Consider the following 25,009-nt stretch of genomic DNA (forward strand, 5'->3'; position numbering starts at 1 on the left):
TATACGCCAGACGCGCGTTTCGTCTACATAAGACTCATCAGTGACGCTCAGATCAAAATAGTTAAAAAGCCAAATAAATACAAAGTTGAAGAGCATTGAGGATCCAAACTATTTAGAATATGTCTAAAGCGGAAGTTGTCTAGAAACTAAAATTTGCATTGCTTTATCAAATCATATTATAATATTAGTTTATAAAATGATAGACAAACTTACGTCTAATTCAAATATATAAGAGATATGCTCTAATAAAATTAACGGTACTAATTTTCTTGCACCAGATGCGCATTATGTAACTTGGAAATTTTTGAATTTTGTTAAATACTAAGGCTTTTCTACCTCAGGCATTGATAATCTTAGCTGTATTTGGCAAAACTTTTAGGAATTTTGGTCCTCAATGCTCTTCAACTTCGTACTTTATTTGGCCTTTTTAACTTTTTGGGATTCGAGCGTCACTGATGAGTCTTTTGTAGACGAAACGCGCTTCTGGCGTTTACTAAATTTAGTCCGGGTATCTATGATGAGTTTATTGGACTTTACACGTGACTAATCGGATTCAATTTACAATGAACTTGGTACCAAATGTTAAAATGAAAATAAGTCTATTTTTTATTTTGTTTATTTTCATGGACTTTCGGTTTTTGAATTTTTCTTGGAGTTGATTTTATTTTAAAGATTTGAACTTACCTATAAACAGTCATCTGGCCCATATGTACATTGTACGGATTGTATGTCGTTTGACTTTCATACGTTCTGTCTTTATGGTCATCGTGTCCTCTTCCACTCTTTTTAAGGCATTCTTGTGTGATAACATGCTCATAAGCATCATGATCCATTCCATAGTATTCACCTAAAATATATCTCAATAATTCAACACCATGATGTAATATATCAAACACGTCAGCATGTTTTCTCATTTTATGAATAAATAGTTGTTGTGAATGTTAACCTGATGACCAGTAGAAGTGTTTTGCATTGTTGAATTGGTGTGAGTTTCATTAAGGATAGCCTTTTTTTTTAAGAAAGTACAAATAAAAAACAGAGAATGTTGAATACTGTATTAAAGTAGTACTAAGATGCAGAGTTGTAGCTGTATTAAATACATGTCATTAAAATTTCTTGGGTTTTTTTTGCATTGCCTATTAATAAAAGTAACATTTTCCCACAGCAGAACTTATAGAGTAATAATTAAGTTTCAACTAAACAAAGGCTGAAACCGATCAAAGTCACTAGTTTTACAGTTTTGAGATTTACATGCAACGTTTGTGTTTTTCATTTACTTCCATATGGTCGTTTCCAAAGTCGGTGCTGAATAAGTTAAAAGATCTATAGCTTTCCTCTATTCCGTTGTTAAAATTGACATGATGGGTTACCAAAATTAAATAAAAATTCAGTATATAAATTTTGAAATTTGAAACAAATATTCAAACTTCTTCGAGTGAATTGAAATTAAGTCGGAGTTTTACTGTATTCGTTACAGCCTGTATTGGTTTGTTTTTGTTTAGTAACAAGGAATACTTGTATTTATTTATGTTTTCGTATATTTTTATATAAGTTTTAGATATGAGCATGAGAAGGGGATTAATCCAGAAGAAAACCTCAAACATAATAAAACAATATGATTTTAACTTATGTTTGAAGGAGATATGCAACCTTCATTTGCAAGAAACATACATTAAGAAATACTTTAAAAAAAAAAGAAAAAAGCATCGTTTAGTTTTTTAAATTGATATAAATGATGCACATGTATCACTGTGTTTATGTTTCAATACAAATTGGTGAATATATTATCTATAGCAAAATCCAGGCAAAAACTTCGATACTTACTTAATGGAGAAAACCTTTGTTTTTCCTGTGACAACTTTTTAGATATACATTCTTTGTCTTCTGGAAGAACCACGTGGGTATCCGCGGGAAAGAACCAGTATGTTCCAAATATGAGTTCTATCGAATTATTATAATCGGGATGATTCATATGCAGAGTGGTGGGCGCCAAAGTACCAGTGGACAAAAGCCTTTGTAGTCCCTCATTATCATGTGGACCCACATGTCTCCGTCTCCGTCCATGTTTGTAATGTGTCTTTTTTTCTTTAGAATATGTTTTACTATTTCTCCTCATATGAGGATGGTATGAATTCTTATTATTTTTATGTTTTTTATCTAATTCAGAATTGTGTTTATATAAATCATCATAGATTTCACTGAACGATGGATAGCGATTACCAAGAACATCACCATCTTCTTCGTAATCAGAGAACTCCCCAGGGTCATTGAAACTATCATATTTATATTGAGATCCTTGATCGGGGGATGTTTTCCTGGAAACATCAATGTCGTTTGTTTGTAAAGGCGGTTGATAAACATATTCTTTCTTTCCTTCATTTTTCAATCTGTTTATATCCTGAAAATGGATATAAGATGTAGAATAATATGTTGTTAATTCCCATATGTGGCTGAGAATCGATTAACTGTGCAACTAAAAATATTAAAACTATGAACATAATACAAACATGTGTTTGATATACCTGACGAACTTATTGTCGATTGTATAAAGACAAGCTGGCAGTAATAACATTGTAGCCTTATTAACAACAACTTCTATAAGCAATATATACCAGTCGAACTATTATTCAATGATAAATACGTAGATTGCATGCTTGTTTTTCGAAAACTAGCAGACATCTTGTGTGAAAAAAATCAGTGATTTTAACATGACATATGATTTTCATTTCATGTCATTCTAATATCGTACTGACAACTAAAAATGCACTTAACTAAAACAGTAAATTGTGTGCCATGGTAAGAATTTGTTTACATATTTGGTTATTTATATAGTGATTATGATGCACAAGTAATATGTCAATTCCTTTAATGTGTTTAAGCTGTTGATTTTGCCATTTGATTAGGGACTTTCCGTTTTGAATTTTTCTCGGACATCAGTATTTTTGTGATTTTACATTTTAGAAAGAGTTAAATTCTTGCAGTGTGTATATACGTTAATGGCCAAATCTAGCAGTCAGAACACCCACTTCCAACAGCATCAACATCATATTGCAAAATCTCATGTACACCCTGTAAAAAAAAAGATTATCTCGCAAAACAAATACGTCTGGAAAAAAAAACCAAAAAAATCAGAAAAAGAATATATAAAATAATAATATACCTTAAACCTATCTATAATTATTTCTTGTTTATCCTGCTCAGAATTCAGTTTATAATACTCATAATCTTTCTGGTGTTCTGGATGCTCTCTGATGAAATCTAATGCTTCTTGTGTGGTATTCACCCATTTAGAATGTTCAACTTCTTTTCTGTTAACTAAAAGTAAGTAATATGATAGTTGTTATCCATTCGTTTGATGTTTTTGATGTTTTGATTTTGTCATTTGATTAGGGATTTTCTGTTTTGAATTTTCCTCTGATTTCAGCATTTTTATGATTTTACCTTTTTTCTATTACTAAACCGTTTTTTATTTTTTATTTTTAAAGTTTATTTCGATTCCAAATATATTGTCCATTGCTAAGATGCATCCAGTTTCAATTACTCATTGCATATTAAATTTCACAATTATAAATGAAGTAGAAATATTTCTTGTTAAAAAACGGCAACCTCATTAAAAGTGTTAACATTTATGTATAACTTTAGCATTTTAAAATGTAAGCTCTGATAGTTATTAATGAAGGGTAGTCCAGACACAAATTTCGAACGGAAAATGCTTGGTATATTTAAGATTGATTTACTACCACTGGGCCAATTCCAATGCTGTTGTTAATCAACGACATTATAAACTCCTTCCGAATAGTCGTGATTTATTGTATATATTTGTCTGTTAAATAATATTTCAAATTAAAAGCTGATATTTGACGATATCAATTAATCGTTCGTCGTCTTTTATTTACTTTTTGCATTTGACATTCAAAACTTAAATTTCTAATGTTGCAGATGACGTTTCTCTCATTATTCAATGAGCTTTTTACGACCTTTTCATTACTGTGCGTGTATCTTAATATCTTTGAATTGTTTAGGTTTGACTTTAACTGAACTGAAAGGATGTTCCACATAGTCAAGAGAGGCAAAATATATCAGAGGGATATTCAAGCTATAGTATAAAATAAAGTAACAACGCCATTGGTAAAATAAAGAAAAAACAACCAACAAACAAACAATAGTATGCAAAACACAACAAAGCAAACTAAAGACTGAGCAATACGAACACCATCAAAACTGGAGGTGATTGCAGGTGCCCCCAAAGGGTAAGCAGATATTGGCTTACATGTGGCAACCGTCATGTTGCTCATGTTATTACTAACTTGGTCTAATTCGGAATGTCACATTAGGGAAAACAAAGGATAGTAGTTACAATAATTGGATCATATCTGCTGTCATTTGTAAAATCGATATTCCGTAACGGTCAGCAAAGTTTAAAAGTTGTCCGTAAAATTTACGAAGTGATGATTTCCACTCCATCACTTAAGAGTTCTTGATTTAATAGCTTTCCTGTCCGCAATTTTTCTCTATTTAGGATATCAACATAGGAAATACAAGCGCTGGAATATCATATCTACTAGAAGATCTACTAGAAAATATATACTTCGTATAACGGCGCTGCTAGAATCTAGCTACATAAAAAATGGAAAGTTCACATTTAGGAAGATAGAATTATCTTTCATTTGTAGTAAATATTTGTTTATGAAACAACCCTCACTGTCAATTTCAAGATGCTAAACTAGATACAATATGCAAAACATTGCACTTCCTATCATGATTTGCATTGAAGAGGGTCGATGCGTACAAGGAGACTATTAAACCATGGTATCCAAGTGGTAGGTCAGAAGCCATCCTTTAGAAAGTATTACGGCAGCAGTCGTTAATTGTTTTACCGTTCGGATTGTTTGTCACGGATGACCAGGTGTATAATTCAATTGTCTTAGCCATACGTGCGTCCTCTTTTCCTTCATTATGACATCACCAAATGAAAACTAATACTGAAATCGCACTAACATTGAGCAACACAACAGATGACACATATGGAGCAGGATCGCCTCTCCTTTTCGTTTCTGTAGGATTCGTGTTGCTCAGTTTTTTCTTACTAAGAATTATTTTGTAGACTGTTGATTGTCTATTCGATTTTTTCGGGTTTCTTCCCATGATTTGGTCGGTCTCTCTATAATTCATGATTCTTACCATTATCTTCGACTGTTCTTTTTATTTTGGAATATTCTTTTCATAGATATTAGGTTCCAAACATTTGTAAATCCAAAAATATATGGTGAGTAATATTTTCAATAGGGACAGCACCGTATTTGTTTTTAATTGTACGAGTTTGCTTAATTTTTGCAACAAAAACTACATAAAAAGTATCGTAAATTTAAATGCAATCAAATATAAAGACCAGCTATGAAGCAGTGACTAGTGATTAATACTACACCTTCAGTAGAAACGATCATTTATAAAACTTCTCAATTATTCTGTTGGATGAGAACTAATGTTGAAAATGCAATTTACGAGCGACTCTTGTAAAGGAGTTATAAATCCTCAACAATATCACTTTATTTTGATATGTCATATGTGTATTCTTTATAAAGGGGAATTTTTAATCAAGCTAACTATTATTCTCAAAAGTGACGAGTCGCAACCAAACTATCTTTGACAGCATGTAAATCAGCTCTTCGGAGTACACTTGATGAGCACAAAGAATTCAAAAGGTACGATTTGCTCTTCAACTTTTTACTTGTTTGGCTTTATAAATATTTTGATATGAGCGTCACTGATGAGTCTTATGTAGATGAAACGCGCGTCTGGCGTATAAAATTATAATCATAATACCATTGATAACTATTTAGACATGAGATCATTACAAAATGAAAACAATTATTTTATGTTGATAAAAGAATACAAAGAAAAAAAGATGAAATTTAAATGTTATAACATTCATATGCGAAACCATTTAAATTTAAAATGCGCTCTTGAGGACTAAGTTCATTTGACGTTAAATGTAACCCTTAATTGTTTTAGTAACTGGTCAACGAAGGAAACTGATATTGATATGAAACGTGGTCTAATTGTTATGCTTGATTTTCCTATGAATATTAATTATACTAACTTGAATAGTAGACTGTTGTTCCTGGTGATGGAATGTTCTTGCTAATGGCATATATCTTGCTATATCCTTGAGTTTTATATCTCAAACGGCAGAAATCGGATCTACTTTGTTCATGTACATTGGTTCCTGAAACAAATGGTTGTTTATTATATTTATTAAAAAACCTAACGAGGTTAAAAAGATCCAAGCCAATGATTATTGCATTTTTATTGATTATAGGGAAACAAGTTGTCAATAATGTCTTAAGTTTTAACCAGTGTGATGACACTTACTGATATCTCGTTTCAATTTCAAATATCTCTATGATAATTGTTTTATTTCACATTTTTCATATTTTTTATATATTGATATATTGTAAGTTGTATGTTGTTGGCATCGGTATTTGCAGGAGTAATAAAGTGACAAATTTAGACTGTTTCTTATCAGTTTTTACATTAGGTAACAGTAAACACTCATCACAGATCCAATTAAGTAAACTATGATGTAAATCCTTCTTTGTCTTCAGGGTACGTAAAACATACCCAATAATAAAATAACGCGACATTCTTTCTTAACGCTTACCTTTTACGAATTCAAATGTTCCGCCTTTTCCCTCAAAATTGAGACAATCCGACATCCAGTACAAGAAAATATCATTGCCAAATCCCTCAACACTTATTGTGAGCGGGGATGCTTGAGCTCCTACAGAATCACGAATAGCTGGATTTATTAGGGGAAGACCAGTTTTACCATCTAAGATTGTAGTCTGAAGATAAACAATGTATACCTGAGTCGAAAGTATTATAAAGTTTACAGGTACCAATCATCGGGTGTTTACGTGGCATTAGCAAATCGAGCTAGAGTATCAATTATCATTTTTTATGTTCTAGTGAAAACATAATTTTGTTGAGCTCAAGTTTCCTTCTTGTGTTTTATAAAGTTGCATATACAAATCAAAACATACCAATGTATTATTGAAACAAAGTCTTAGATAGAAAACTAATTTCCGCCTCTACTTTGAAAAAGGGGATGCCGATTGAATTTTGTACCTTAGGATAAAATTAAAAAAACATTTACATGTATACAGGGAGTAAATTTTTGTTTCAATTTTTAATTCAGATTTTGAATCAAAAGTTCCTTAAAGATTTTTTGTTGTCTCTAAAAGTTTTACAGAATATGGTAGAAATTAATGTCTCATATGAATATTGATGTATTATCCTACTTGTCGTTGCAACAATCACGTCTTTGTTGGTGATGAAAAAAATCCTCGGTTCTTACATTATTACCAAAGAACCTTCACGATTTTTACTACCCATGTTCAACGCAGTGGATGCGATTAATTGTACAGGATTTGCCTACATTTAGAGAGCATCTGCATTAACCCCAATTTTTAATATTTTTTTGAATTTTTTGTTTGTTAGATTTTATGTGCCTCAAATTTTAGATATCTGTTTTGTCTTTTCGTTTTGTCTTATTGTCGTTTTTCTTTTGACTATCGCCATAATAGGCTCTATTGGTCGGAACTGTCAACTATGTTTTAGCTCGCTCTCTCTCTTGGCTCTCCATTGTAAACCAAAGATCATTGTATACATGTGTTAATCTAAAGCTGTATTAAACAAGTAACATTCAATTGCAGTTAAGTAATGACTTAATGCCCTGGTGTAGTTTCATCTTAACTGGCGTGGTGGCAGCGTGATACGAATTTACGCCTACAAGAAAGGTTTATTATTCATCATATTGTTGAGACGAACATCGGGACTGACTAAAACCTGTCTAGGTCATCCGTAAATAAATATTTACCGTGAAACTTAATCTGCATTATAAATAAACAAGAGCATAATACAATGGCAAATACTCACAGAGCACCTAAACAGTGGTGCCTTACTAAAATTGAAACTGTAAATTCATTTGAAAACTGGAGACAAAACATAATATACACGTTATCATTAGACCCACATTTTGCACCATTCTTAGGAGACAATGTACAATGGGAAAAGAAAACTAGGTTTGGTCCCAATCGTGGCTTTTTGAATGATGGTGAAGATGTAGCCGAAGCAAATAGGCGTACACGTGAACAAAAAGTCAGCATGTTAGAATTAATGCTTGGTCAAATAGCCAATTATTGCCCAGTTATATCTAGAAACACAATAGTAAAAAATTCTACTTCTATTGAAAATATATGGCAAACCATCCGTTTACATTATGGATTCCAATCAACGGGTGCTCATTTTATAGACTTTGCAGCAATACATTTTGAACCGAACGAACGTCCGGAAGACCTATATCAACGAATAATGGCCTTTGTTGATGACAACCTGCTCCGACGCGATACCAAAATAACGCATCACTGGGGCGCAATCGTGGAAGATGAAGAAATGACACCTTCACTTGAAAATTTTGTCGTTCTAACATGGTTAAAACTAATACATACAGACCTACCAAAACTAGTCAAACAAAGATATGGAACAGAATTGAGATCGCGAACATTGTCGTCAATAAAACCGGAAGTTTCGCAAGCGCTTGACTCATTACTTGAGGAACTCCGTAATTCTGAGGATGCAAAAGTTATGCGAGCAGCTACTTCTAACTTTCCTGCAAAATCCAAGTTTGTTCATGAAGAAAAACTCAAATTATCTTATCCACGCTCTATTAAAAGTTGTCCGTTGTGTAAAGCAGCAGGTAGACCCGACCGCCACTTCCTCAGCAAGTGCTCTTTTTTACCGAACAGCGACCGAAAATACATGGTTAAAGCCCGACAAATTGCCGGAATATTAGATAATTCAGATGAAGAATTGTCAGACGTAGAAGTCGACACTGTTTCTAAACCTATGCATTCAGTAAACCGAGTCCAAGTCCGCCAGTCTCCGTATCTTGACGTGTTCCATACACATTATAACACGCGTCTAACTATTGATAGTGGTGCGACCGGCAACATGTTGCGTGCTTCCGCAGCTAAACGAATGGGTATTGAAATAAAGTCTAGCTCACAATCTGCACATCAGGCCGATGGATCTTCACCCCTCAAAGTCATTGGGGAAGTGCACACTAATTTCACACGTGATGGACGTTAACTACATTTTGAGGGTTTAGTCGTCGAAACTTTGGATGTAGACATCTTGGCTGGTATTCCTTTTATGGAAAAAAATGACATTTCTATCCGTCCCGCTAAACGTCAAGTAATTGTCGGGCACACGTTTTACGTGCTCCAGCTCAATTTACAACTATTTGGCCTGGTGATTTTCTTGAAATGCAATTACCATCTAATATTTGCTCAACTGATGATACATTCGCCATTGAACCAAGATTAGAGTCGCATGTTTCATTTATGCATGCTGTAAAGGATTCAAACGTGTGGCCCCCGCCAAATTTGATTACAAGCGTTGCCGGCAGAATTCGCATTCCAAATTTGACACAGGAACCCCATAGTTTAAGACGCAACGAACACTTTTGTCAAATACGATCAACATATGTTCCTGAGTGTAAAAGTGATGTTGTCGAATCAATTAAAAACAGTGATAAAATAAATCAGCCAAGATTGACAAATCATTCAGAATCAGTAAAAATTGACCCAGATAATTTGTTGTCTCAAGAGTTAAAAGTAAAATTCAGGGATACAGTAAAAAACTTTGATGATGTTTTTGACCCACTTTTCAAGGGATACAATGGTGCCGCCGGTCCATTTCAAGCTAGAGTGAACATGGGACCAGTCCAACCACCGCAACGCAAAGGCCGTGTGCCGCAATATTCCCGTAATCAACTAGTAGAACTTCAACAAAAATTTGATGAACTTGAAGCAATTGGTGTTTTCAAACGCCCTGAAGATATTGGCGTATCTGTAGAGTATGTTAACCCGTCCTTTTTAGTTAAGAAACCAAATGGCAGTTTCCGTTTAGTTACCGCATTTGCAGACGTAGGTCGATATAGCAAACCCCAACCGTCACTCATGCCAGATGTTGATTCAACCTTTCGTCAAATAGCACAGTGGAAATACATAATAGCTACAGACCTCACTAAATCGTTCTACCAAATTCCACTTTCGAGTGCTTCAATGAAATACTGTGGTGTAGTAACCCCCTTTAAAGGTGTGCGTGTGTATGTGCGCTCTGCAATGGGCATGACAGGCTCAGAAACAGCACTTGAGGAGCTAATGTGTCGTGTTTTAGGTGATCTGGTAGAAGAAGGTGTTGTAGCTAAAATAGCTGATGATCTTTATTGCGGTGGAAATACCCAACTCGAATTACTACAAAACTGGACAAGGGTTCTTCAGGCTCTGCAAAAAAACAGTCTAAATTTGTCTGCTACTAAAACGATTATCGCACCCAAAACTACAACTATTCTTGGATGGATTTGGCAATTAGGAACTATCAAAGCCAACCCGCATCGTATTTCTACTTTATCAATTTGTCCACAACCAGACAAAGTATGTGGTTTACGGTCTTTTATTGGAGCGTATAAAGTACTCGCACGTGTAATACCAGATTGCGCTTCATTACTAGGTAAACTTGATGATATTGTAGCCTGTCGAGAATCTAAAGAAACTATAAAATGGTCAGACGAACTTACTGATATATTCTCACAGGCCCAGAAAGCTCTTTCAACAAATCGTTCAATATTTTTACCTCAACCAAATGATCAACTATGGATCGTTACGGATGGTTCTGTAAAAAAACATGGCTTAGGCGCTACCCTTTACATAACACGTGATGATAAAATACATGTTTCTGGATTTTTTAGTGCAAAACTGCGAAAACGCCAACTAACGTGGCTGCCTTGTGAAATCGAAGCACTGTCTATTGCCTCAGCTATTAAGCACTTTAGTCCGTATATCATACAATCAAAACATAACACTTGCATATTGACCGATAGTAAACCCTGTGTTCAGGCATTTGAGAAGCTGTGTAGGGGAGAATTTTCAGCAAGTCCACGTGTTTCGACATTTCTTTCAACAGCCTGTAGATATCAAGTAACAGTAAGACATGTAGCAGGAGCTGCTATACTTCCGTCCGATTTTGCAAGTCGCAATGCTCCAGACTGTGAGGATTCAGCCTGTCAAATCTGTACATTTGTGCAATTTACTGAAAATTCAGTTGTTAGACATATCTCAACAAAAGACATTCTTGAAGGGATTCAAAAACTTCCGTTTACAAGCAGGAACGCCTGGATATCAATCCAAACAGAATGCTCGGACTTACGGCGAACACATGCTCACTTGCGCCAAGGGACCCGACCGTCAAAAAAACTTACCAATGTGAAGGACATAAAACGCTATTTGAACAATGCGTGTATTGCTAAAGACGGTTTACTCGTTGTTAAGAGAAACGAGCCGATGGCTCCTACACGTGAATGTATTGTTGTTCCTCGTCAGGTTTTAGATGGACTACTTACATCGTTACACATTAAACTCGACCATCCTTCAACCTATCAACTTAAATCTGTCGTACACCGTTACTTCTTCGCACTTGATATGGACAAAGCAATTGAAACTGTCAGTAATGGATGTCATCAATGTGCCGCTCTTCAAAAAATTCCTCACAAGTTAAATGAACAATCTACAGGTGACCCACCAGAGACAATAGGGTCTGCATTTGCTGCAGATGTGATGAAGCGTGAACGACAGCTTATCCTAGTTGTGCGCGAATATGTTACGTCATACACAGCCGCTCGCTTGATCACAGACGAGCGCCAAGAAACTTTACGCGAGTCTTTATTGTGTCTTTGTGTTGAACTATGTCCACTCGATGGACCATTTGCCGTTGTTCGTACCGACCCTGCACCAGGATTCCAAGCTCTGGTCAACGATGAACTGTTGCGTCGACATAGAATTACCATAGAAGTTGGTCGTTTCAAAAACAAAAACAAAAATCCTGTAGCCGACAAGGCAATTCAAGAGTTAGAAGACGAAATTTTGCGACAAGATCCGAATACACGATGTATATCACCCCTGTCACTCACTCTGGCTATTGCCCGTTTAAATTCTCGCATTCGTAACCGTGGGTTATCCGCAAGAGAAATGTGGACTCAACGTGACCAATTCTCAAACAACCAAATACCTTTGACAGATCAGAGTCTTATTCAGCGTCAATATGAGTTACGAAAATCGAACCACAGTTACAGCGAAATTACTAAAGCTCCCTCTGGAGCCCTACCCGAATCTCCGCATTTAGAAGTTGGTGATCTAGTTTACTTATATAACGACCGAAACAAAACTTGTGCTCGTGACCGATACCTAGTTGTTTCTACAGACAATTCTTGGTGCAACATAAGAAAATTTGTTGGTTCTCAGTTACGCAATACATCATACCGTGTAAAAAGGAGTGATTGTTATAAAGTCCCGTCACTATTAAACACTTTACGCCAACAGGATACTTATAGTTACGACAATTCTACATCTTCAGACGAGGACGATAATACAGGAAAACCACAAAGCCCGCCTAAACCTCCTGACATTCCGAATGTAATATCAATTCCTCATTTACAGGAGTTAGAACCGGAACTTTTCGAAAACGAACCAAGTGACTTAGGCTTACCAATAGGCGAAAACGAATTACAACACGAACCTGATGATCCAGTAAACACCGATGTAATTCGACGATCCACACGGGAACGCCATCCTCCTAAATTTCTTCAAGACAATTATTTGCTATCTTAGTGAGAGACAAATTATTGCGTTCTAATATAACACGTTTGGACCATTAGCACAAAAACAATTTGCGTTGGAATAGCAAATTTAACTATTATTTGTTTGATTATTATTATGTATAAGTGGGGCAGAATAATCCCCGATATCACTTGAGGGCAGTCTACCCTATGAAAGTGTGTTTTTTTCTACAATTAATATGTTTGTTCTTGTAACATTTATGCAGAGTCTTAAAAGTAACTTTAATTTCATATATGAGAGAAAAAAAAGAAAAACTGGTAACGCCATAATAGGCTCTATTGTCCGGAACTGTCAACTATGTTTTAGCTCGCTCTCTCTCTTGGCTCTCCATTGTAAACCAAAGATCATTGTATACATGTGTTAATCTAAAGCTGTATTAAACAAGTAACATTCAATTGCAGTTAAGTAATGACTTAATGCCCTGGTGTAGTTTCATCTTAACTGGCGTATGGTGTTGTTGAGAGTTCTTCGTCTTGTGCGTTATGATTGCCCCTTTTGGCATATTATCCCTATGTTTTGTATGTTGAAAAATGACAAAACAATAGCATTAACATGAAAAAACAAAAGACTTAAAATTGGTTAATGATTTGGAAAACTTCATCACCTTATTTATGTAAAATCTAACTGTCTGACATTTGTCTATCTCGTTGGCAATTAAACATTCTTGTCGGACATCAGATCAATATAAATGTATTATTGTTGTATCCCTATATTTAACATTATCTGATATACCTCAGTACTGCGACAAGTGCAGTAATGATCAATTTATAACTCGATTGTAACTTAATCATGCAGTGAAATATTAGTAATTTGGATTTAGATTAATTTTACTACTTCCATGGGAAGCCAATAAAGGGAGTAATGCTTACGTCAGAAAAGTAGTATAACGGAAATCCTGGACCATTGGCGTATTTAATCATAAAGTCTGGTATATTGTCCTCATTGTAATAACCGGGCGCAGGCGTACTGAAAACAAAAAGGTAAAATTAAGGGGTCGCTTTATTTTATCTATATTCGGGCAAAACAAAATGTATTTGAAATAAAATAATATCATATTTTTTTAGCCATGGCATTGTCAGTTTGTTTTAGATTTATGAGTTTGACTGCCCCTTTGGTATCTTTCGTCCCTCTTTTGTGTAAAATATTTTAAAATATAAATTACATTTTTTTATTCAAACATAACATAATTTACGTTCAACACTGTTTTTGATATTTGTTAAATACTGTGTTATATTTTTATCACGATATTGGATAAAACACATAAAAACTAGAATTTCATTCACAAGGAATAAAACCGCCTGTTTGCACATAAAGGTTGCCATGTAATATAGATTTGCAGTACCGAACTCAATAAATACAACGTTAATTCATTAGTCCGCCTACATTGAGTTCATTTTGGCTTCAAGCTAATGTTGATATGCAATCTACATGTTTAAATATTTACAATCATTTTCATCCAGTAAATAATTAGTGTTTATTACTAGATTTCTCACTTGATGTTGTCACCTACACAATTTAAAGCTTTAGCAACGAGTTAATCTGAACTATTTTCACAGTATGTGCAGCCGTTACAGACAACACAGAAATCTTTAGTTACATTCATCAATTCGTGAAAATTACACGAGGCCCTCTTTAATCATTTAACGTTTCGTTTCGCTCTATCAAAACACGATACTCAGAACAAACGTGTCAAGGGACGTCATATGAGACCTAAAGTTATGTGATATAGTCGACATGCAAGGATTGAAAAAAATATCTTCTGTTTCAATGATATCTTGAGTTAAATTTTGTAGTAGGAATAAACTATTTTTTTCAAATAGAAGTCAAATATAGGTATTTGAAATGTTGATCTGTTATATACAGCTTTGCACTGTAGAAATACGTAGATATTTTATATAAGAACTACTAAATCGAGGATCTAACGTTAGGCTGCTTTTTTTATTTGCTGAAATTATAAATTCATTACTTGATGACCAAAATAGAAACAAATGGCAATTGTTCGGCAAATAATACTGGAAGATTGTTTTATGCGACAATTCCCAGATACAAATTAGGTATAAGAAGGAAAAAACAAAAACATTTTTTCTTCACCTCTTTAATGTACTATGATCATAATTACTAACCAATTACGTTCTGCATTTGATCTTTTAATGATCCATAAAAGCGTTTTTTTTTACACAACATATACCTGATATAGCACCATCTGTCGGTTAACAATTAACAAATCTGTGGATAAACGAGGGGAAAATTAATCATTTTCTCTAATGGAATATTAACCATGTATTCCAATTTCCGTGTATGAATTGGAAAACATTCATCATGTACTTTTGTGAACAAAGGTTTGGAATTAGAGTTCTATATTTACTATAAAATGCGTATGAGTTTTGTTTCAATCTTATTGTGTATACTTACTTATAAGACTCAGACATTGGATGTGTGTAATTCCATATGACATTGAATGACATTCCATCTATTGCTAAAACGCTAGAATTGAACATTGCCATGACAATATCTTCAACACCATCTCCCGTAAGGTCGAGCAATACTGGTGGCGTCATTACACCTTTAAATTCATCTGAATAGATCTTTTGAGCCTAAAAAATATAAGGTAACTGAAGAATTGTACAAAAGCATAAAGCCATTAGGTAATAAAGCAATATTTATGATGATAGTATTTGGTTCCAAATTTATAGACGGTCAATTCTAATTATTTTATCCTGTCTTTTACAATATTGACCTATTGACGGGGAGTCCATGCGATTCCTTTTTTTCTCCCTTGATTAGTATCTTCTTTATAGATTTTTTTCTTGAGAAACGATATGCTACTATTGCATCTAACTTCTCTACATTTTTATAGATTATATATTAAAGAAGCAGGTTAGTTTGCTAATTATGAATGAGAAAATCTATAGCTGAACGCTATATTTGGAAACGCAGAGTTCTAATGTTTTCATTTAGACAAGCTACCATTTGTTGTTTCTCACAGTTCACCTAGAATTTCAATGTCCTTCAGTCTAATAGCAATATTTTACCTTTGTGCGTATATGTTCTCCTTAAAAAGTATTCCTAATTAACGTGTATATATATATTATTGTATACAGACTATTTGTAACTTTCCTGAGTTTTTTTAAGGACAATGAGGCGTGGGTTATTAAATCTAGCATCACCTTTGATTCATATTGTTGGTTTCTTTAGTGGCAGAGTTGACTTTGTTTTATTTCGATACATGATAAAATATTTTGTATTTGAAAAAAAATATTTGAGACTTTTGTCTGCTATGTTACCTTATCAATTTCCCCTTTGTAAAGGTTATCCAATGAAATATACCACAATGATCCACCATGTGTTTCACCTCCTGTTCCAAATAAAACTATTTCTAGTCCATCTATTAATTGATAAACTTGTGGCGAGTAATATGATTCCTTGTCGTCGGGTACTCCAACCCATTGCAGTACCTTTCCAGTTTTCCCGCTAAAGAATACAATTCTCCCCGACAGTCGGAATTTACTTCCTGGGTCCTGTAATGGATCTCCACCATGAATGGCTAATATATCTCTTACACCATCCCCATCAAGGTCTTTTACAACTTGTGACGTATATAAATTCATTATTTCATTTTTAGCTTCCTGTTTGTCAAATGTCCATAATAAGGTTCCATCTTTCCCACTGACAGCATCAAACGCCTGTAATTGTTATATGTTATATTTTAAATATGGAGATGTGGTGTATGTCGTTTATTTAAGCCCAATTACAAGCTATTTTAAATGTCCTTTTCTTTTGTCGAAAAGCTCTTTAACTGATTCGGTTCTTAAACAACCTTGGTAGGTCAAATATTAAGCATTGAGCCTTCCTGATGAAGGTTTATCCAGAAAGGAATCTCTTTAAATGTCCATAATACGGTGCAATCTTGCCACTGACAGCATCATATTCCTGTAGATATTACATACTTTATCATAAATGTGGAGATGTGGTGCATGTCGTTAATTTAAGACTAATTGTCTACAATTTTGTGCCCTCTTTGGTTAATATAGTTCAACTGATTAGTTTTTATACACCCTTTGTTTGTCAAATATTTGGCATTAAGCGTTCCTGATGAAGGTAAATTTAGAAAACCGCTTTTGAAAAGCAAGATTCTACTGTTGCCTTTTTGAACTCATAAGATTGATTTTCTGTTTTCCCTTTTGTACAGCCCTTGGTTGAATACGCTTGCTGGTGGACTTTCAGTCCCCACTTCGATACTGTTTTACATGATGTTTAACATACCTTTCTTATACAGTGTATTGTTCGTTTGTAAATTTAAAAATTATTATGAAAGTATGGTTTTAACTCTTCAAGTTTGACCTCAGATATATTTTGGTTATTTTTTAAAGACCTTTTTGGTTATATAGCACATCAATTATTCGGTTATTATGCCTTCTAGGCTTCTAAATACCGGTTTTTGGGAGCAATAAATAAAAACAGTTGCTTTAAAAAAAAACAGCTGTGCAATGATTGAACAAATGTTATTGCAACTGAGAATGACATTAGTCACTGTGACGACTTTAATCCATCTCAAATATAATTGTAAAAGGAATCTCTAAATTCCGCTTGAAGCAGTAGGAACTCATGTGTTACTCGATGCATATTGCGTCTCATCTAATGAAGATTAATGCTTTAGTGTGATTGTTTAAATATGCTGAGAGATGTATTAGTTCACAATAAGAATGAAGACGTGATGTAGTTACTAGATTGTGTTTCATGTTCTATGCAGGTTCAAAATGTCGAAGTTTCTTCTAAAGTCTTCTACAGTAATTTTGAAAATTGTCAATAGCTTTTATGTTCATGCAACATATCAAATGAAGAAAAATGTCATTGAGATAATTTTCACGCATTAGTTCATACAATGGACTTATATATTTGAAAAGATTACTTCAATTACTTTAGATATTTCAATTCGCAACCTTTGTTAACTACATCAACCCCAAAGTATTTGAAAGAGAACCAATTCGAATGAAGTTGCAAAAGGAACACCAGCTAAATTTCAAACCAAAATTTTGGATCTGTTGAAATATGTTTCAATGATTTTGTTACATTTGTGATAAAGAACCTGTTGGTTTAATAACTTTTCAGTTATTAGCAAGTCTTTTCAATCCCTTGTGAAGGAAGCTAAAATGTAACCAATGAGACATCATTATCTAAGATGATGCCACACGGAACATCGCCGTCTAGGATGAAATCAACTGAACATCATCGTCTAAGACAATATCAAAAGATCATTGCTGTCTAAGATGGGACCAACAGATCATCGCCGTTTAAGATAGTATTGACGAAACATGACAATCATGCATACAACGCAAATAAAAAACGGGAACGAAAGTGCATCTCCTTTTTCTTTAATTCTATATAACACTTTTCTTAATGAAACAATAAATATCTAAATTGAGAAATTTCTCTGTTCAAGTTAAATATATGTATAAGATGCGTTCAATTTCAACAGAAACTCCAACTTTTACTCCAAACGATATAAGAAACAAAATCAGCAATTAGCTGAAGGGATAACTGATCTCGAACCTGAAAATGAATGACAGTGTTAAAACAATATTGTAGATATTTAAGAACCCACCTGTCTACCCAACAATTCAATCACTCTGATGAACAAAATGAAATAACATGCAATCATGCAACAGTAATCGAATGTACTTAATAATTTCAGTATAAGACAAATAAAACATAGGCCTATAGGATAACCAATACTATAGATGAAAATGCATCAAATGATGCTCTCGCTACTAATTTTTAACAAAGGATTCCGCATCGAATTGCATGCGAGATCTAACTATCCAAACGCTATCCTAATTACAATGTAAACTAAAATAGAACAAAATCGAAAATAGACTTACTTACAAAAATAAACAGATATGTGTATAACTTTTATTTTTCAGGAATTTTCGTAATGCTACCGAACGTTAAAAATGTATTTAACTGTCCAAACTGTTGATATCGTACATGTATGTGATGGTTATTCTAGAAAGGCATGTGCGTTGCAATGAATAATTTACTATACAGTTACATTACCCCAGCTCTTCCGCCTCCAGTACAGTCAAGAATCCCATCATTATTTAAATCTTCATTACAATTAATTCCGAAAAGTTCGTGTATGGAATAATGGCGCCAAAGTTCCTTCCCTGATAAACCGTCTAAGGCCATCATTCCACCAAAGCATGGAGCTTTTACACCAAAATATATATCACAGACAATATCGGATACAAAGTACCCGTCGGCACCTGTAAATTAAAAGGTCTATGTATTAAAATATCGGACCTAACGTACCCATTGCTACTAATAAATTAAAAGGCCGATTAATCAAAGTTTAATTGGCCGATTGACATAAAAAGGAAATAACAAATATAACATTACATATGTTTAAAACTGTCGATTTTGTGAGTTTAGTTGGTGATAGATAATTATATCAGGCCTCACGGTCATAAAACTTTCGAGCATGATTTTTGTACGCAGACTCGAATATTAACCAATCAAATTGCTGGATTTCATGTTTCGAGCATGATTTTTGTGCTCGGAGCACTGAGCAAAGTTTTATGCATTCAAGGCCTGATGATAAGTTCATGATTAAAAATACCAAATAGAAAATATCTAGAAAGATCTATCGTACATTTTAGTTAACCGACAATGTATGGAAGTTCAATATTAATGTCTTGTCGTGATAACAGAAACCCTTGCAAACCCTGATTGATTGTTGATGCCATTGAAATGTTTAATTTTTATTTAATTTCCTAAACGCTTGCTCTTGTGAGTATCGTCTGAAAGACAAATAGTGCGGCTATCCATTGAAATCGACGTTTATAAAGTAAATGTATGAAGGCGAAGTACATGTATTCGTAATTGGGCGATGTTTCGTAACTTTTTGTACGTTTATAAACGTTAAACTGCATCTAAATGTCGAGTAAATGATAAGCAGCATTTATACTCCAAAAATCAATTTAAAATGTGTGAACTAGGTTTAATAAATTATAGAAAGCAAGTAAAAGGGCCATCGAAATGCATTTACTCTTAAAATTAAGGGGACTCCTTGAAAACCAATTACTACATGTTTTAAAAAATTGCATGTTTCTGCTATGAATATTTCCGTTATAATGATATATTAGTAAGTTTTACACGAACGTTAGGTTTCTTATATCTGTAGTTAACAGCATTGGGACTTGTCTGATTCTATAATAACCGTCCGTCTAACTGGTTCCCGATATGGAATGTTGGATTCAAATGGCTTGTTGTAAATTCAAAGCTAGGGACGCTTATCTATGGATGCAATCGGTCTCCCTAATTTAGGAGTACATTCGATTCCCTCAGTTGAACAAATAATCGTCATTCTAATTTTACCTATACCAAATCTGCCATCACAATAAATGCACGTATCTGTACCAAAACTGGCACCCCTTTGCACTTATCCGTACCAATTCTTCCATCACTGTTTACTCAACTGTATACCCTATCTGTCACCATTGGGTACTTACCCGTACCAAATATATATACCATTATTGTCATATTATCCGTACCAAGTCTACCATCACTGTGCTCTCACTCATTATGTGTACACCCGTACCATATCTAACATCATTGCGTACTTATCTGTACCAAATATACCATCAATGTCATATTACCCGTATCAAATCTGTCATAACTTTGCACCTATTTTGACCAAACATACAATCACTGTCAATAACCCGTACCAAATCCCAGATATAAAATTCAATAAAAACAACACTATAAACTTACCCGTGCCAAACCCAAAGATAACATCCAATATTCCATCACTATTTACATCCACTAATCTAAACGACGATTCTGTATTGAGTTTAGGTAAACCAACAGTCCAAACGTCTTCAATGTTAATGTTATTACACCCTACCAGATTGTATCCCAAACTATCAGTTTTAGATGTCTTTGTGTTTAAGGTCCCACTCTTTATATAGTTCGTATCATTGAAATAAAAGACAAGTAACGTAATCATACATCCAATGGACGCCATCAGACAGAAACAACAGATCACAGGCTTGATGTTTTTCCTATTCCTACAGGTACAATTGTCACAATGATATTTAGCATATTTTTTAAGTTTAGGTCTATTACGGGGATACATTAAAGGTTTAGAGGAAAATTTATCAATATGTATCCCTCCATTTATAAACACTTCATCTTCTTCGTCTGTATAATATTCGTCGTCGGTTTCGTTACCAGTTCCCCCGGATGATGCTCGAAATCGGCCATTGCACTGACTGTCTGATGAACTCCGAAGATTCCTATGGGAATGATGTTCTGTTGCAAGGGGAATATTTCCATCAAGTGTGAATTCAGACGAAACGAGAAGTTCCCTGTCGATGTGACTATCGGCAGGAACCAGCAATGATCCATTAGTTTGTGTGTAACCATTTCTACTCTTAGCTCCTCTCTTGAATAAAACTTCCGTTTCCAAGTTCATAGACATTCTAGCACTCTATTTCATCTGAAAGGAAGAGAATTTGGAATTCCAATTAAAAGTATGGTCATTTGTAACATTAAATACATTGTATGTTTAAACAAAATTCGTAACTGCGGAACCCTGTACCTCGCCTGCAAGTGCTGCTGTCGGAGTTTAAGTGAAATGTGAACTGTAAAAGTAAATTGATTTATCAGTAAATAAACTTATCATAGATACCAGGGTTAAATTTTTTTATTTACGTCAGACGCGCATTTCGTCTACAAAAGACTCATCAGTGACGCTCGAATAAAAAAATGTTAAAAGGCCAAACAAAGTACGAAGTTGAAGAGCATTTAGGACCAAAAAGTCCTAATAGTTTTGCCACAAACAACTAAGGTAACTTATTCCAGGTAGAAAAGCCTTTGTATTTAAAAATTCTACCTTTTGTTAACAGTTTACAGACTTTTGTTTTAGACTTTACTTCTGTAGCTTGAATATAAGCTCCTCTCCAAGTTTCATGCCGATGAGGGTTAACTAATGTATAATGTCAAAATAATTTATCCTGGACTGTCTGCAAATGGTATTTACAAAAATCTAAATTCATCTATCAGTAAAGTACTGGAAGTGGGGAAAAGTTTGCTTCAGATATCATCTTGAAATCATGCCAAAGTTTCATAAATTTCAATGAAGGTTTGACAAAGTAACTGATTTCTAGCATTAACACCAGACTGCTCAAACTAATATAAAATCAAGGAGATGTTTAATTATTGCCAATGAGAAAACTTACCACAATAGTCAAAACGAAGTGGTTAAACACAATTATAGACAACCGTACAACAAAGTAGATTTACAAAAAAAAATTTGAGATGCATGAACAAAGTAACCCAAACCACTAAACTACAGATTCCTGACTGGGGACAGGCATATAAAAAATGCAGCTGGGTTAAACAAGTTTGTGAGCGCTCAACTCTCTCTAACCTGGGACAGTGGTTTAACAGCACAACCAAAACAAAAATATGAAAATCAGTTGAAAAGGCTTAACTCAGTAGATCGGTACAAAGCAAATAAAAATCAAACAAAAACAAAAACACAGAAGTCTTTTGATAGTCCTTTTATCATCAAAACATAAAAACGAAACAAATACTTCCATGACTTTTCTCTGGATACTGTCTTTTGATCTTTAAAAACCCGTTAACCACCTATTAAATCTAAATGTTTTCCGATGTGATGTGTACATTCTCGCTACATCGAAAACCTGTTGGTGAACTTCTGCTGTTGTCTGCTCTATAGTCAGGTTGTTGTCTCTTTGACACATTCCCAATTTCCATTCACAATTTTATACAGAAAACAAAATGTAAAACATTTTACAGCCATGTATTGGAACTAATAGTGTAGGCCGGGTGCCTCCAATTATACTGTTGTATATGGAATGAATTCCTGTATTAATTCTTCTTATAACACTTCGGTGTTGACATGAATATCAATTATATGGTCATTTCTATAAATTTTCTGTTTACAAAACTTTTAATTTTTCGAAAAACTAAGGATTTTCTTACGCCCAGGAGTAGATTACCTTAGCCGTATTTGGCACAACTTTTAGGAATTTTTGGGTCCTCAATGCTCTTCAACTTTGTATTTGTTTGGCATTTTAATTGTTTTGATCTGAGCGTCACTGATGAGTCTTATGTAGACGAAACGCGCGTCTGGCGTATTAAATTATAATCCTGGTACCTTTGATAACTATTAATAATCATGCTCTGCGAAAATAGGTCTATCAATCATTATTTAGGTTGTTTTCGGTGACAAAGAAAATAGTAATCTAGTCTATTGCTGGTGTTAACGGCTATCAATGTAGCTTAAGCAGAGTTTTACGACCTGCAATTACTTTATATATTGATTGTCAGGATGTTGTGATGCTGCCCACGTTTGTAAGTCACTCTTTATCAGCCTTTGTTTCTCATTACGCTATATTAGACGTTACAATGTAAAATTTTCAAAGTATAACCTGGCTTTGTTCAATGGGCGAGATATCAATAGATAACATAGAAATAACATTGTTATACGAGAACTAAGATGTGGGTGTACGTCAAATCAGCGATTGAAATAACATAGACATCAAGAGAACAACATATTCAACAATAGACAGGTACCCGGTTGTCAGAATCATAAAATTCAAAATATTTTTTTTAAATGTACTATTTTTGCATTTACGATGCATATTTTATTATGGGTCATATTTTTTGACATACGTTCACAGTCCCAGGTTATATATAGGAAATGCAGATTAATTTAGATAATAATCTTTATTGTCATATAAACAAGGGTACCAAGGGCCCACCACCAGGTGAACTACAAAGTGGTCATTATCAAACTAAACTATTCCAAAGCTTTCCTATGATCGGTGGTATGGTGAAGGTTTTATATCAAAAGATGCATAAATACAGGGAAAGCTAAAATGAATTATAGGCAAAAAATTATTATAAATTATATATATGAATAATTTTGACAGTAACGGGAGGAGCAACCTTACTTGTTTTGTTCACATTAAAATAATAAGAAAAGTATCGTTATAAGTTACAGTCATTGCCCAACAATAAACATTTTGTAGCAGAACAAGCAAAACGTAATGATCTGTTTTATGAACAATGTTGGAATTACTGTTATCCAGAACACTTTGAGGTGACATTTTAAATAAAAGTGACCAAAATAACTTGACATTTAAAGTCGAAATAGAATGTCCCATACTATAACTGAATTCTAAAAAGCACTTTCTTGGTATTAACCGTCATCTAGAACGCTTATAGCATTCCCTTTTCACGAATGTAACCTACAGAATTATACTATTTGCCGTGTTTGTAATAACATTGAGCTTTTTGATGTGATAGTTTTACAAGTATAGCCATTGATTTTGCAAATTAAGTATATTTGATTAGAGTCAAATATCAAACAAAAATAGTAAAAGTAAAAGTAAAATACTGTCAACCATGTTTGTTTTACATTCATAAGGAAAGTTTCTTTCGCCTTATACTTATGATATTCATAACAATTCTGGTAAAATATTCGTTATTGTAAAATTTGTATTGAAGAAAATCAATGACTATACTTGTTAAAGATTTAGGATTTGGTTGTGGTCGTCTTTTCTCTGCATTTTGTTAAAATAAATGTTAAAATATTTTTGTTAAATTTTGTCATTAATTAGTACATAAAATGTTCCGAAATATGACATAACCTTGGTTTTAATGTTCTCTATGAAGCTGTAAAACTAGGAAATAATGAATGTGAGTACCCGTTAAATTGTCTTAAGTACTTGTTGCTATTGTATCTAGACGAATTTCACTACTTGCCGAGACCGTGTGTCACAAACCAACAAATCAAGAAAAAGGTCTCAAGACACTTGAACAATCTCAAACTACCAGTTACTCTACTTTTGATATAAATGCATATAATCTATAATAGCAATATAATATATGCCATTGTACGTTAAGCTAAACAATAATTTATCGACAACAACTGTTAGTGATTTCAGGTGTTGTCCACAAATAGGGCATACTTTTGCGACGAAATCTTTAGATGCTTTTTTATTTATATACATCATTCCATATATTGAACCAGACGCGAATCAGTGTTTAATCAGAGTTTGCCTACTTGATTATCTGTTTATATATGTGTGTGTACATTTTACGTCTTAATGAAGGTTTTTTTTATCATGAACTAATGAACATGCAAGGATTCTATGTTCCCAACACATTAACAAAAGCATGGCAACTTCAAAATCGTTTGGAATGTTGTAATTTAAAATCCGGTGAATATAAACAATGCT

At 33.9% G+C, this 25,009-nt stretch overlaps 1 protein-coding gene across 1 annotated transcript in view; it reads right to left on the bottom strand.

The window, feature by feature from the left end:
- Positions 1 to 25,009, bottom strand: part of LOC134720649 (uncharacterized) — a 29,685-nt gene that overhangs the window by 1,826 nt on the left and 2,850 nt on the right. Inside the window, exons 3-12 of the mRNA XM_063583035.1 lie at positions 20,508 to 21,234; positions 18,792 to 19,000; positions 16,022 to 16,420; positions 15,150 to 15,331; positions 13,607 to 13,703; positions 6,662 to 6,845; positions 6,101 to 6,226; positions 3,161 to 3,315; positions 1,825 to 2,398; positions 685 to 847 (exon numbers count right to left, since the gene is read on the bottom strand). Of these exons, the coding sequence (XP_063439105.1) occupies positions 685 to 847; positions 1,825 to 2,398; positions 3,161 to 3,315; positions 6,101 to 6,226; positions 6,662 to 6,845; positions 13,607 to 13,703; positions 15,150 to 15,331; positions 16,022 to 16,420; positions 18,792 to 19,000; positions 20,508 to 21,216 (2,798 nt within the window). The 5' untranslated portion in view covers positions 21,217 to 21,234. The remainder of the gene's footprint in view (positions 1 to 684; positions 848 to 1,824; positions 2,399 to 3,160; positions 3,316 to 6,100; positions 6,227 to 6,661; positions 6,846 to 13,606; positions 13,704 to 15,149; positions 15,332 to 16,021; positions 16,421 to 18,791; positions 19,001 to 20,507; positions 21,235 to 25,009) is intronic.

This window comes from Mytilus trossulus, chromosome 6, assembly GCF_036588685.1.
Source record: "Mytilus trossulus isolate FHL-02 chromosome 6, PNRI_Mtr1.1.1.hap1, whole genome shotgun sequence".
Taxonomy (NCBI): Eukaryota; Metazoa; Mollusca; class Bivalvia; order Mytilida; family Mytilidae; genus Mytilus; species Mytilus trossulus.